The sequence below is a fragment of the Pochonia chlamydosporia genome, chromosome 3, assembly GCF_001653235.2.
Source record: "Pochonia chlamydosporia 170 chromosome 3, whole genome shotgun sequence".
NCBI classification, from domain to species: Eukaryota; Fungi; Ascomycota; class Sordariomycetes; order Hypocreales; family Clavicipitaceae; genus Pochonia; species Pochonia chlamydosporia.
This window is the reverse complement of record NC_035792.1, coordinates 4912241-4927180: the sequence shown is the minus strand read 5'-3', so window position 1 is coordinate 4927180 and position 14940 is coordinate 4912241. Positions and strand designations below refer to the sequence as shown.

General features: G+C 48.3%; 4 protein-coding genes across 4 annotated transcripts; 3 read left to right on the top strand and 1 right to left on the bottom strand.

The window, feature by feature from the left end:
* Positions 1 to 589: 589 nt before the first annotated feature.
* Positions 590 to 2209, top strand: VFPPC_13807 (GABA permease; the record flags this gene model as incomplete). The annotated part of the gene is made up of 2 exons (XM_018291579.1): positions 590 to 1298; positions 1395 to 2209. The coding sequence occupies 2 exons, from the start codon at positions 590 to 592 to the stop codon at positions 2207 to 2209; spliced, it is 1524 nt and encodes a 507-aa protein (XP_018146037.1).
* Positions 2210 to 3031: 822 nt separating this feature from the next.
* On the bottom strand, positions 3032 to 4971 carry VFPPC_17631 (peroxisomal copper amine oxidase; the record flags this gene model as incomplete). Its single annotated transcript, XM_022429323.1, has 3 exons — positions 3032 to 3123; positions 3186 to 3434; positions 3498 to 4971. 3 exons carry the CDS (start codon positions 4969 to 4971, stop codon positions 3032 to 3034), a joined length of 1815 nt encoding a protein of 604 aa, XP_022285639.1.
* A 1807-nt stretch (positions 4972 to 6778) lies between these two features.
* Positions 6779 to 7206, top strand: VFPPC_17632 (hypothetical protein; the record flags this gene model as incomplete). The annotated part of the gene is made up of 2 exons (XM_022429324.1): positions 6779 to 6810; positions 6852 to 7206. The coding sequence occupies 2 exons, from the start codon at positions 6779 to 6781 to the stop codon at positions 7204 to 7206; spliced, it is 387 nt and encodes a 128-aa protein (XP_022285638.1).
* Positions 7207 to 10817: 3611 nt separating this feature from the next.
* On the top strand, positions 10818 to 11819 carry VFPPC_05291 (protein CapI; the record flags this gene model as incomplete). The annotated part of the gene is made up of 1 exon (XM_018284513.1): positions 10818 to 11819. One exon carries the CDS (start codon positions 10818 to 10820, stop codon positions 11817 to 11819), a length of 1002 nt encoding a protein of 333 aa, XP_018146036.1.
* Between the last annotated feature and the right edge of the window lie 3121 nt (positions 11820 to 14940).

Below are 14940 nucleotides of genomic sequence, written 5' to 3'. Positions count from 1 at the left end.
CCTTTGCTATGATTCGGCCAGCAGCTGCCAACCGAGAGAAATGCATGCACGATGACCTTGAGGCTTGCACATGACAAGTGCCGAGCTCTCACCATCACTTGACGTGGGTGAACCTGCGGGGTATTCCCCTTGAAGCTACGGAGTACATGGCTGGAAATGCCACAGGTTCAAGCCGGACCAAGATGAGACCCCGACAACAGTTCGGGGCGGTGTGTTACCCAATTTGGACAAGCCACATGGAATGGACACTTGGATAAAGGTGGAAACCGGGGTTCCGCCTCGCTTGCATGTCCCGGCACGATGACCCCTGTCATGGCAATAACGTTTCCCCACACAAATGATACCTGATGGCTGTCAATAGATGCTGTTATATTGCAGCCGAGCTTCAAAGTCTCTGCGCTGTCAGTGGGAGTTTACGGTCAGTGTTATTTCTATATGAATCCGTCACTGTCGTTGATTTCCTCTCGACCATGTCTTTTTCATATCTCCCTGTATTGCTATTTTGGGAGACGAAGAAATTTGTTGAAATATCGTCAATCTCATAAGAAGCCTGCCACTGGAGCGGATGGATGCCGTTGCTCAGCCATCAATGGAGAAATCAGAACACAAAGGCGAGAACAATGCCGACCAGGCTCTCGCCCAATTGGGCTATACCAGCGAGCTCCCTCGCAACCTCAGCATGCTGAGCGTTCTCGGAATGTCTTTCGCCATCATGTCAGTGCCACTGGGTATATCCACGACTCTGTATATATCCCTAACGGATGGCCAGAGCGTGACTGCCGTCTACGGCTGGATACTGGTATCACTGGTGTCCTTATGCACCGCAGCGTCCATGGCAGAGATTTGTGCAGTCTACCCTACCGCCGGCGGTGTGTACTACTGGTCGGCCATATTGAGCACCCCCAAGTGGGCGCCGCTTGTTAGTTGGATTGACGGATGGCTTATACTTGTTGGTAACTGGACTGCGGCCCTAAGCATCAACTTCTCCGGTGCCCAGGTTATCCTGAGCGCTATTAGCTTGTGGGACGAAGAGTACGTGCCGAATCGCTGGCAGACTGTCCTGGCGTTCTGGGCTGTGACGCTTCTATGCTCCCTGATGAATTTGTTCGGTACCCGCGTGCTTGATGCGTTGAATCAGGTGTGCATCTACTGGACTGTTGCTTCCGTCATTATCATTCTCGTAACGCTGCTGACGATGTCTGATCATCGACGGAGCGCCGAGTTTGTCTTTACCCACTTTGATGCGTCTGCCGCCGGGTGGCCATCTGGCTGGGCCTTTTTCGTCGGCTTGTTACAAGGTAAGTCGGTCAATCTCAATATCTAGCCCATATGGGCCACCCTGCGCTGGCCTTGTTCATCCATCAGACATGCTGATATGATGTCGCGTTTTGTAGGTGCATACACCATGATTGGCTACGGAATGGTGGCCTCAATGTGCGAAGAGGTCCCCAACCCCGAGAGAGAGGTCCCCAAGGCGCTCGTTCTATCCGTTCTTGCGGCTGGAATTACTGGATTGGTCTACTTGATTCCCATCCTGTTCGTCCTGCCAGATGTCTCGCTGCTGCTTTCCGTCGCCAACGGGCAGCCAATTGGTCTCATTTTCAAAACCGTAACTGGTTCCGCCGGCGGTGGCTTTGGCCTCTTGTTCCTACTTCTGGGCATCCTATTCTTCGCAGGTGTTGGTGCAATTACCGCCGCGTCTCGGTGCACGTATGCCTTTGCTCGGGACCGCGCCATCCCAGGCCATCGCATTTGGAGCCAGGTGAACAAGAAGCTGGACGTGCCCCTCTGGGCGATTCTCCTCACTGCCGTAGTAAATGCCCTCTTGTCTTGCATCTACTTTGGTTCGTCGGCCGCGTTTAACTCCTTCACGGGCGTATGCACGGTTTGCCTGTCGGCCTCGTACGGCCTCCCGGTGTTGGTGAGCGTGATCCGTGGTCGGCAGGCCGTGGCCAATTCTCCGTTCAGCTTGGGCAAGTTTGGCATTGTCATCAACTGGATCACGGTCGGTTGGATTGGCTTCTCTACCCTGATTTTCTGCATGCCAGTGGCACTCCCGGTGAATGCATCAACCATGAACTATGCGAGCGTGGTGTTTGCGGGCTTTGCTGGCGTCAGTCTGTTTTGGTACGCCATCTACGGCAGGAAGCACTTTCATGGTCCGCCCCTTCTGGAGGCCGAGCTTCAAAGTCTGGGGGTCCAAACATAGCTGTCACTTTATATAGGTTTGAGGTTTAGGTCTGAGGTTGGAAATGTTTTCGTGTGAGGAGGGAGATGGTGTACGGAATTGCGAGACCAGTGAGGCTGGCACATGTTGTGTAATCTCTTCTGGGTCCTCAGGATCTAAGTCCGCAGATTATAAACGAGGACGGGTTGCAACTTGTTGTCGAGATGGCTAGCCGCTTGATGTAGCTGAAATAGTGATAGTTTGGCTTAAGTGTACAGAAAGTCTACAAAGATCACATTATATAGCTCCGCCTCTTGGCCATGTCTTCCATTGTTGCCTCCTCGCTTCTTCCTGGTAGAGGCGGACGGCTTTGAAAAGCCGATCATAGAGGCTGCAAGGTGGGTAGGGCAGGCCGAAGTTGAAGCCGGGTTGGGGCGGCGTAACCAGCAATTGGTTGCCTGTTTCTACTGGGAAATGAGGCACGTTTGCGCCTTTCAAGTGCTTGAGAAGCTCTTAGTGGGTGCCAGTTTACGGTTGGTGATGCCGAATAGACACACGTCAGCCAAGTCAAGCGGCAAACATCGTTGAAGTCAAATACAATGTGATCGCACTTTTTTGCTGTTCATTGAATCAAGCTAAATACTGATTATCTCTGATTGACGCGTGTTTAAGTACAGTCCTTTTGTCGTCTCGATTGAATGCTACCTGTAGCTGTAGCCAGACGTAGTTGCCCATATCCAAGTATACACTGACACATCCCAATAGATCCTGTACACTGTGTGATGTGCGATCAATACCTAATCCAGTCGAGTGCTTTGACCCTCTGTATAAGGGTCGTCATACTTGCAAGCGCTCATTATCCCTTCACACTTGGGCACTTCCATCACTTGGTGTGCATTTACATGCCGCCTTGCCTGCGAGCACTTCACTAGGCGTGATGGCGTAGGACGGACGAACTAGCTAGCAGTTAGCAAATGATCTGAACGGAAGGTTATTAATGCTCTGGACGAGTACATACCGTCCATGCAGGGATTCCTTTCGAAAAAGTTTCTTGGTCTCAGCAGCAACGAGATTGGCTCTGCAGGCATGATTGGAAAATCCTCAGGCGTGGGGAAATGCGTGACGCCAAAGGTATGCCAAACCACAATATCTGTGTTGGCAATGTTCTCGGCAGGATTCTGGGCAATCCATTCCGGAAGTCCCCTGGATGGGGTTCCCGAAGTTTGAGGCACGTGGCGACCCGCGGGATACAGCTGGTCATCTTGATCTGATGGGGCGAGAACATGTCAGCATATACTCAGAGGAGAGGCTATTTTGATGGTCTACTTACACTTTGTGACGTGGATGGTGTGGCGTGCAAATCCGGCCCTTCTCCAGGCTAGGCCGCCTTCCTGCGGCAAGAATGGTGAGACTTCGCGACTTACAAGTTTATAAGCGACAGGCTTGTGACTGTTCTTGTTGAGTTTATTTTCGTTGGCAATATCCCAGGTGCGGCTGCTGGAGCCTTCGTAATCGGCCTGGGCTTCCGCCGCCGTGGCATACTTGGTCTTGTTGGCGTAAAAGGCGTTGCCGTACTTGTTGTGCTCAGACCCAACCGGCAGTTTGGATTTCGTGGCGTCAACCTGGAAGACGGTGTTGTCAGGGCCATCCAGGTTTGGATCAATACGAAGACAGAAGAGGTGCTGATGGTTATGTGCATTGACACCGGTGTAGACCTCGTTGCCGTAGCCGTAGGTGTCTGAGCCAGGGGTATGGCTGGCGGTGTTGAGAATACCAGTCAGTTTAATATCCAGTTGGATTGTTCCGTCTTGAAGAAACACCCAATAGACGCAGTACTCGTAATTCGCGGCAGTGAAAATGTGCGAAATGATGAGTTTTCTTGCGCGAGTCACGATGGTGCTGTCGTCGCGGAAGTCAGTATGCTTGAACAGAATCCCGGCATCTTCCTCGTGGATGCAAATGGCGTTCTTGATGGTTCGAATTTGACCGCTCTGGGTCGGGAAATGAGCATCCATGTAATGGATTGCGCCTTTGCAGTCACAGCCAAGGGCGAGCGAGTTGGTCATGTAGCCTGCGCCATACTCGCCAATGTCAAACGCATGTTTGCGGTGGTGCGGGTGTTCTGGGTTTCCATATGGAACAACCATCTCGGCGAGGGATAGTCGATAGAATAACGGGCGATGTTTGCCCTCAAATTTGTCGAAGAAGGTTATGTTGTTGAGGACGATGCCTTCACGGTAGTTGAAGCCCACGTGGATGGACCAGTTCTGCCACTTAATGACGCGGTTTTCTACGGTAAAGGAGACACCCTCCGGCTGAGTGATGTGAATGGGCTTCAAGTCTTGTCGGTAGCCGCTCTCGCGTTCGATATCTGGGACGTGATAGTTGTTGGGCTTTGCGGTGCTCAATGGACGGCGGACAGGGGGAATCTCAATGTCGATGAGCTCCTGTTTGTTGACGTCGAATATGGGGAAGAAGTCAAGTGGGAATGCGTATTGGCTGTCGTCGATGTGTGGTCGATAATACAAGAGTCCTTGTTGTGCCCGAATCTTGGTGCCATAACGCTCGTCAGAGGTGATTGTCCACGGGTCGCAGTATACTTTGTGCATGTCCTCGGGCGGGATGCCCAGGATACCGCATTGCTCAATAACCCTGGGATCTTTTCGGAGGATGTGTTCCACATTGATCATCTCCTCGAGGATAATCATGGGCTGTACGTCATCCAGGGCTTCCCATTTCGTGATGATGGTGCGGTCGAGGTCAACCAGAGTGAACCCGTCCGGACTTTGTGACTGCCACAACATCGGCAATTCTTGCTGGTCTATTCGAAGTGGTTGGATTCGCTATCCAGGCTTGCATCTTGGACTTTGGCGGCTCCTGAAGTGTGACTGTGTTGAAGTTGACATTGCCCTTGCCCCTGCGAACAGTAGATATCGCAGCTTGAATTTCGCCAGCATCGAGAGGATCAAGCGGGTGTCTGGGCCATCCATTGAATGCCAGATGGTCAGTCACTTGGTTCAGCCGATTGGTAGCCATTGTACGTGTTTACAGTATCGAGTGGATGAGTGAAGGAACGCAGGATGAAAGGGTGAGCAGAAAGGGGGATGTTGTATATTAGGAAGCAGAAGTCTGCGAAGATGGGTTTCGTATACGTACTGACTTCGTTATATCTACTTATACCACTCTAACTAATGCAGTCAATCCTGTCGGGCAATGGTCCCTGTCATGTCATAGTTAAGCGAATCCGTTGCTGTTTGACTGTAGATACCGCGCTCCAATGCAGACTTGGCAACGGCGGTATCTTTCCCGATCGGTTCAGACGACATCCGGAAAGATGGAATCAATTGTCTATCATTCTCCGCACCGGCAATTGTTTGGTGGTTGCCAACTAATGGCGGGGTGTTGCCAAATCGGGCAATTATTTTGACGAAACTCAATATTGACAGCTCAAATCGCATGCATCATCAAATGTGCATATCCCTGAATTAATTGTAACGCGCCATATGCCCCATTTTGTTCTAATGCACCTTTGCTTGATGGCGACAGAAGATCACTTACACGATGGGCAGTTTTGCGGCTATGAAACTACGAGCCTGGCAACCAACAGTCCTTGATCGTAATACTCTCCCACATCCCAGTATACTGTAATATACCGGAACATGTTATACCATAGAATTGTGTACTCCTGTTCGAGTTGTATACAATTTGCAAGTTGAGAATATGTGCCCTTTCGCGAAAGCCTTCAGGCTCCCATTGTGGACATTGGTTTCCAACTCCGCCCGGGGTGGCGCAATTCGCACACCCAGACCCTTAGCAACATCTGACGGGTAGATAAACTTCCTCACAGCCAAATCCCACTTGGATTGCTTGTGGTTTTTTTTTTTATTTTATTTTTTTATTTATTTTTTTTGGTTGCTGCGGCCTCTCTCCCAAGCACAGCGGGATGACAACTTGCCAAACTCTCAGCATGATAGTTCGCTGGCTTTGGAGCTTGTTAACGGACTGTGAAAAATCACAATTCATTGTAAAGGTACTAGGTTTCCGCATTTCACATAATTCGTTTGCTGATAGAGGGGATGTGTGCGCCAGCCAGACCTGTTCCCATGAAGCACACTAACCAACTTTCGATAAAGAATGGCAAATTCACCGTTTATTGGCGCTATCGACGAAACTGGACAACATGGGAAACTTTAGCGTGCCCAGATACCGAGACCCTTGCTAGACCTTCGAGATCGCTCTCTGAAAAGCAACCGGAGTACCATGTCAAAGCCCTGCGTGGTCAATCTCAAGCTGCCGGTACTACGGTGGGACATTAGATAAGTGACTGCAAAGTCCGCCAACCCCGCATCTCACACAAACCACACAACGCACCCTCATCGCAACACCCGACCTTTGCAATGCCGCCACAAAGCCAAATTGAGGCTTTTCGTGAAGCCGTTAAAAGCAGACGAATTGCCGGCGAATCTACTAGTTAGATCCTGCTTTTTTTGAACGAATTAGTTGTGGCTAGTGGCGGCAAAGCTATCACACTTTGTACCTTTGAGAGACAGCTGTGCAGATGGGGTCTTAGCCAAATAAATCCTGCGCGCAATAAGCTTTAGCCTTTCTATGATGAAATATGCGATCTATATTACGAAGGAATAGCTATTTAAGACATGCTAGCTAGTATTAACTCTTAGCTTAGCCTTGCGGGCCACTCGTTAGTTAGCAAGCGCACACTATATATACAGCTTAAAGACTGGGGCTTAAATAGCCGGCATGAGGCTATTAAGATCTCAGAAGACCTTATTGATCGGGTTAAATATTACTTCTTTAACTTTGGCTTCTCTGATACCTTAATCCTTTGTGATCTTCAAAAGGAGGGATTTCAAGCTAATCGCTATATTATACGGCAGATTAGATATCGCTATGGAATGAAGCGGAGGGCTCAAATAGCTGAAGAGCAAGATGAAAGACTCAACAAGGCAATCCAATTCCTTCAAGATGATCTTCGGCGAAGCTCAGCTATTCTTGGCTTTAGGAAAGGTCTTCTTTATTAATACGTTCGTTAACAAGCATAAGTAGCTGTCTCTTAGCGCCGATTATACGATTTCTACCGTTCTGTATTTCCTGAAGAGGTTGCTGGCCGCCGTGATGGTAACTTCAAATAGCGAGGAGACTTTGAAGTACCAGGACTAAACTTCCTTTGGTCTCTTAATGGCTATGAAAAGCTAAAGAGGTTTGGATTCTAAATCTATGGCTGTATTGATGCATACTCGCGATGCATTATCTGGTTCTTTATTGGAAGATCAGCTACAACTTTAATAAGCACTTTAAAGCAATATCTTCAAGCCGTTCAGAGGCTACAAATGCGACCCTTCTTTACAAGGTCTGATCATGGCGTTGAGACGCCTCTGTGGGCAGCAGCACAAGCAGCTCTTGCAAAAGCTGGCCCAAAGAAGCTTAAATACACTGATAAAGATGGAATCAGCCAATATTACGAACAAGGTGATCGGCTGGATAGCTGCCATCTCTACGGACCAAGCACAAGAAACGTGAAGATTGAATCCTGGTGGCGTTAGCTGCGAGGAGGAGCTACAGATCGTTGGATAACATTCCTCAATCAGCTTGCTGGCTATGCAATTTTTAGAGATGATAACCTTGCTGATCAGATAGCTATGTATGCTATCTATGGACCTATTATTCGAGATAAATTGGCTCAATTTGTGCGTCTATGGAACGGCCACATTATTCGCAAGCAGCCAAATCGACCAAACGTTCAATCAGGTGTGCCGTTGGACCTATATCATACTACTGAGGACCCAAATTGGGGCGTTTCTCTTAGTCAAGATGATGATAGCCCTGATTAGCAGCTGCTTTGCGATATATTAAATCCGCTTGAGCATATTGATATTAAAACGCTGCTACCAGAAGAGACAGAGGCCTGGTGTAATCAACGGCTTTAAGAGATTGGATTTAAGGCTCAGCTGGACCTTGAAGATGACTTTAGACGCCCATATGTTGATAAATTCATCCAACTTCGAGATCTTATTGAGAGTTATTAGAAAACAGGACATCTGCTAATTCTACAGCTTACGCCCATTCCAACAGGCGGGGCGATTGAATACGAGCGTCTTCTTCAACAGAATTACCTTGATGACTCGAGGCTCTCTGGGGACCCTCTTCTAGTAGCCTTTAATGCACAGATAGCTAGGATGCAACAAGATGACCTTATTCTTAGTTAGTATATGTGTATATAGGTATATTTTGCAAGGAGCAATATTGTTATTTGCTTTATGGCTTTAGTCAGGGTTAGTGCAGGTGGTAAGCTTCTTACCCCCAGTGCTATCCCTGTTCATTGGCATGGAGCAAATAATAAATTCTTTTTGGTCGCTTGTTTAATTCTTTAGATAGAGCAGCTAATATTTTTTTTACAGCTTTCGTTATTGTTTTTATTTATAGCAATAGCTTCTTTTATTATTACAGCATATAGGGTATTTTTTTCTTATGCCTGCAGCTGAGTTTTTAACCCATAGCAATTTCCCCCTTTTAACACCATTATGGCTCTTACCTTCACACAATGCTTCCTTCCAGGTATTTACAGCAGCCTTAAATAGCCATTTGAGCATCCTTCTATTAACTCTTATTAGTAGCAATTATGTCTACCAAGGCTCGTTCAATCAGCGTAATCTGCGATAACCACCCCGATCGAAAAAGGCATGCAGAGATTTGGGCAGCAAATCGAGATGTGCCTAGATGTTTATTCTGTGGCAAACGCTGGCCAAAAGAGATTAATGTTGATGACTCTGATAGCGAGGTTATCTTAGCTGCTAACCTACAAAGAACTGTATCCTCAATAACAGGCTACATTTTATCCCATGGAAGAGGGCTCTCTAGTCTTCCAAGATCTAGCTCCCCTTCATCTACCTTATTATCTCTAGGTCGATCAGCTAACCTGATCTAATTCTCGCACTTTAGGAAGATGAGACGTGAAGCCAATTAAGCAATAAGAGCCGCAAAAGAAGCCTCACTATTTGAAAATTCAATTGGCTTAAAAATTCAAATTAAAGCTCTACATTTAGTTGGCTACAACCTTACAGGCGGCTTCTTTAAGGCCACAAAAACAACCTAGCTTGGTATAAAGCCTCTAACCTGATATTTGCTATTGCTAATAGTTATGTAGATAGCCTTGACCTTCCTATTATTCCTTGGCGTACGCTGAAGACTCTCTTAAAAGAGGGCTTTATATCCAACTACCTTATTTGTCTTGGGCTGCCGTTACGAGATATTGATCGATTAAATATACAGTTTGGGGTCTCATTTGAGAGATCTGGCAAGTCAGAGACTAGCACGTTTATCTCTGTTGCCTTTGAACATAAGCCTTTTGAATGCATCGATGAAATCTTTAATCCTAATGCTAATTACGCTTGGGCTATTGAAGATGGAAGAGTTATTCTTTGGATTGACATCCGATTTATCACGGATCAGCTAAAGCTACAGCCAAAGAAGCCGCGGGCGGCTCGAGCTAATAGCAAAAGCTTGTCAAGGCCCTTGCCTATTAATTCAAAGGGAAAGGAATTACAATCGGCTATGGTAGCTCTAACAGAGGAAATTAAAGCTGAGGCAGCTTGCGAGGTGATCTCTCTTGAAGCCTTTCCACCAGCAGAAGCTGATGAGAGCGACTTAGAGGTTCAGCAAGAAGATTAGGAAGATGGGGCACAAATAGAAGATAACGAGCATCAAATTGGTCTAGAGGACGAGAATCAGGAAGCACTAAAGGAAGCAGAAGATCATTAGAATCATCTGCCCTTGAGAAAACGGCCACGGACCCATACAATAGATAGCGATAATTATCCTCTAAGTCCTCGATTAACCCGCTTTAGTCGTAAAACAAAGGCGACAGCTAAAGCACAATTATTGCGGTTGTAATAAAGCCTTATTTTAGCTGCTTACTTAAATATATCTATTAAATAGCTCATATAACTAGCTTTTAGAGCTTGGTATGCAAATTCCTGATTTTTGGAACCCTGTGTTGTGTGCGGGGTTTGTGTTTGGCGGACTTTGCAGTCATTTGTCTAATATCCCACCGTAGGTACGGCCGGGCCGAGCTGCATTCAGTGAACGTTGAACATGCGACACTTGTTTAACTCCTAACACCCGTGGTCATCAATAGCGTTGCTGTATTTGTAGTTGTAATTTCCTTTTTGCCTATTGCGACAACTAGTTCCATCGAGCCCCAGTAACTAGTTAACCCAGCCCCAGCCACAATGCCCAATAGATCGGTATATGCAGTCGATCTTTATCAGGAGTTTCATCTCCGGTTTGGACAAGATAAAAATTGGAAAGCGATCATGTCCGAGGGTTCGTTGCCTGTTGCCTGGCGGTGTGTAACTTCGCAGCATATCCTTTACAACTTGCAACACATTTGCAAGTTACCCTCACCAAATCAAGAGCCACCTTGGGCCACAGGACAGAACCCAGGTAAGAGGTCCACCGAAAATGGTCAATCATTCTACTAATTGCTGCAATTAGACCCTCCCTGAAGAGGTGACCAGGCACATCTAAACTGGATCACCACGCAGTGAATCTCGTACATCGGGCACTGCCAGTATGAACTGAGAAAGTTGCAGAAACGAAACAAACACTCTGCCATTGCGAGAAACACACCACCATGACAGTCATTACTAGACCTGCAGCTGCGTACGCCAAGCCCCGAGGAGAAATACTGGTGACGGGCGGTGCAGGATTCATTGGCTCGAACCTAGTCGACGCTCTTCTAGCAGAAGGTTGTTGGAAAGTTGTAGTTGTCGACAACTTTGACGATTTCTACTCCCCCGAGACAAAACGTGCCAACATTGTCGCCCATCTTACGAACCCAAACTTCAGACTTTACCAAGTAGACATACGAGATGCAAACGCCCTGCGTGCCGTTTTCACGGAGAACAGGTTGACCGCCGTGGTGCATCTGGCATCGCGTGCCGGTGTGCGGGAGTCCCTCCGCGACCCGGGTTCATACGTGGACACCAACGTCACGGGTACATTGAATCTGCTGGAGTGTGCCAAAGACTTTGGTGTTTCTCAGTTTCTGTTTGGCTCTTCATCGAGCGTCTACGGTACAGGCGCAAAAGTTCCGTTCTCCGAAGACTGCAAGACATCGCGGCCCATTTCGCCCTACGCTGCGTCAAAGACGGCCGCCGAACTGCTGTGTCACACGTACTCTCATCTCTATGGCATTAGATGTCTCTGCCTACGATTCTTTACCGTCTATGGGCCTCGCCAGCGCCCCGACCTGGCCATTTATAAATTTGCCAAGCTGATTTGTCATGGCAAGCCGATCCCCGTGTTTGGCGATGGGACCACCCGTCGAGACTATACGTATGTCGACAACATCATCCAGGGGATACGGGCTGCAATCGACTACGAAGGATCCATGTATGAAGTGATCAATCTGGGGGAGTCGCAGACAATCGAACTGCGCGAATTAATTAGCCTTCTCGAGGAGAGTTTGGGGAGGAAGGCCGCCCTGGATCAGCGAGAGCTCCAGCCAGGTGACATGTCAATCACGTTTGCAAACATTTCGAAAGCAAGCTCATTGCTTGGGTATAAGCCCAAGACGAACATTCAAAATGGAATCCCAAAGTTTGTTTTGTGGTTTCTAAGTTCAGAGTATTGAACGCTCATGAAAACCGCCCTCCCCGTGTAGACGCCGTGTGCGCAGATAAAGAAGTCTTGCGCCGACTATGCAACTCTATACATGTAGATATAATAATACACTAGAGTAATAGACAATAAAAAGAGAAAAATTTCGACAAAGTCACGGTAAAAAGCCGTCAGCTCAACGGTCCCTCTGTGTCGCGGAAAACTTCATCCCACCAGTGCTTGCCATCACCACGTGCTGATTCATCTGGATATTGACAAACGTCTTGAAACTCCATCTTTGCAAAGGGCCCCTTGGCCGAGTCACCCATCAGCCGTGGCCGTCTGTCTGTTAATCCTGCTGGCTGGCCCCAGTATTTGACGATGCCGTCCTCAGCTTCTACCACTGCGAATGATGCCGACGGTTCCTTGGGCACAAGACTGAGAGTCAAGAGTTGCCTCAGATGCTGATGGAACCAGGGCTTGTGCCACCAAGACGTGCGTCTCTCCTTGAAGCCGTTGTGGTGCACGATGACGGGAACCGATTCGGTGTAGAAGTCGGCGTACAGCGGCATTNGCATTCCTCCCCAGTCTGGTGACTCGACTATGCCGCTTAGAGGATTCCGTGCGGTCTGGACGTCGTTGGGGACGCCCTTGAGTCGCACTGGTGATATGCCCAGTGCCGCAGAGTATCCATCAATGACGGTCTGGTTGTTAAGTCGAACAAACGCGCCGTCGAATAGCCCATCTTCGGTGTCCGTCCAAAAGGTCTGGATGGATAGCTCCTGGTGATAGTCCAGTCCGAAGTGATACTCAAAGTCCCTGTCCATGAGAACCCTTGCGTCATTGTCGCTGACTACATCATTGCTTCCTCTTCTCCATTGCCTCCAGACCTCTTGCTCGCCCAGCACTTCGCCGGGGATGCCTTGTTCGCTGAACAGATGAACGCCTTGGCCGATGCCTGCCTCCATTTTCTGTGCTGCGCGGCGGAACAACCGCCGCATGTCACCTGCTGGGCCGATGTAAACTCCTCCATTGATGTATTTTGGCCGATGGTCGCGATGTTTTGTCGCGTTCTTCTCTGTATCCGGGCCGTAAAGATCTGGCCTCAACGGACTGTCCGGCAGCCTCTCGCAATGCATATTGGAGCCCGAGTCAGGCTGCGGGTGGCAGTTCTTCCCCGACGCCGCGATGACCGTTTGTAGCATTGGCATTGGCTCACTTTTATTCCATTGCTGATGCAGCCTGGCGTTGGCTTTTTTGTTAATCTCATGATATCGCCTGAGCAAAATCTCAGCTGGGAGCTGGAACCACACATCGTAGGCATCCACCATGAGCACGAGGTCCTCCTCATCCAGCTTCTCGTCTGGATGGGCATCGGGATGCATCACCGCATCAAGGTACTTCACAAACCCGGGGATCTTTGGGAGGTTTTGGCCGCCCTCCCATTTTGTGACTTGATGGTAGTCTATGCCCCAGTTGATGATGACAGGACTGGGGTACCCCAGGGCCAGTGCTGTGACTATCGTCTTGCAGAGATCGGGACTTGGCGACGTGGCGGGTATGATCAGGACAAACCGACGGTCTCTCTGTGGTTCTTTCACTGTATCCTGTTGCTGGCCGGGCTTGTCAACGGGCTCAGTCGGGCGTGGGCGCGCAGTTTCTGGCTGAGTGCTGCTTTGGGGAATCTGCGATGTGGTCCGATGATTGCTTGGTTGACTTGTGATGGCCAGCGTCGTGCTGGTGGTCAGTGGATGCTCTTGATCGAGAGTCTTGTTGCTCTGGTGGAGGTCCAATTCAAGGGTTTCATTGTCCGGGTGGTGCTCCAAGTCCAGTGTCTGATTGCTCTGATGGTGTCCCAAAATATGAAAGTCAACCTGAGTCTTGGGGTAAGAAATGAAAAGTATGAGAGATAGACAGAATGCGGCGATGAGAATTGGCGCCTTGGACAGCTTGCGTATGCCGAGAGAAACTGAAGATTTCAACACGCCACAATCCAGTTCATGGTAGCGTTGCTTCCAATGCCAGAATGCATCCGACACGGCATGTTGGAAGCCATCCATGGTATTCGCGCCAGGCAACCTGGTACAGTTGTGGGAAGGATTTCATCAATTTTCTCCTTGGGAAATAGGGGCATCTGTACGGAGTAGATCCTTGGATATTGATTGACATGAATGGATTTGATTTATCGGCTGACTAGCGGCACTGCATTGCGCTAAAGTCACCACTAATGGACCAGGCCAGACCAGACTGTTTGAGTGGAGGCCTGAAAGCACCTGAAGGGAAAGGTATCGCACATCGTGTTATGTGTCAGGACATATTGAAATGTGTTTATATATACTTAAATATAAGCAAATACTTTGACCACAGATTCTGGGGTTCTGAAGTATTATTAGATTATAGGGGCATTCATATTGTAAATGGTCAAGTATCTAGGTTCATTCTGAGCCGCTTTCTCCCGCAGCCTGGCGCTAAAGTACATGATAACCCCAGATTCTGGCTACCCGGAAGTCTTGAGCGCTCGTCTATGACAATGTGTAAAAGGGGAAAATGAGAGGATTCTCACTCCAATGATTTCTATGACTTGGATTTATAGTCAAAACGCGTGAATTTTGCATTTGTGAGTCGCCATAGTTAATTTAAAATAAGCCTTCCATGTGCGATGCCTCGTCTTGTGGACCAGACATCAATACCAGCATCTCACCTAACTAGATCCGCAAATTGGTTCTCATCACAACATTGACCTTTGTATGTTGTTCCATGCGATTGCAATCAACTCGAATTGTTGTCAATTTAACCAACAGTTACCCATATGTCTATTCTGTAGACCAGCTTGTGGTCAAAAGCGTTCGATTGTATTCAAATGTACTCCAATACATCTCAACACACTCTAGCACACCATGCGATAGGCGATACCGTTGGTTAAGTTCTCTTAAACTCCCGCTGTATCTAAAATGGTTGTCCGGGGGCTGAACTTCAAGGGACTTTCATTTTCCTGACGTGAGACCTTCCTTCTGTATTCACTCCTCACTCTTCTGGCTTGCCGGGACTTTGAAGTCCCAGATCTGACGATGCATATCAAATGCCACATGCGGCAAATATCTCGTGGCTGGGCGGCTGCTTACTCCCAGTGGAGATGAGAAAATGTCTGGTCTGGT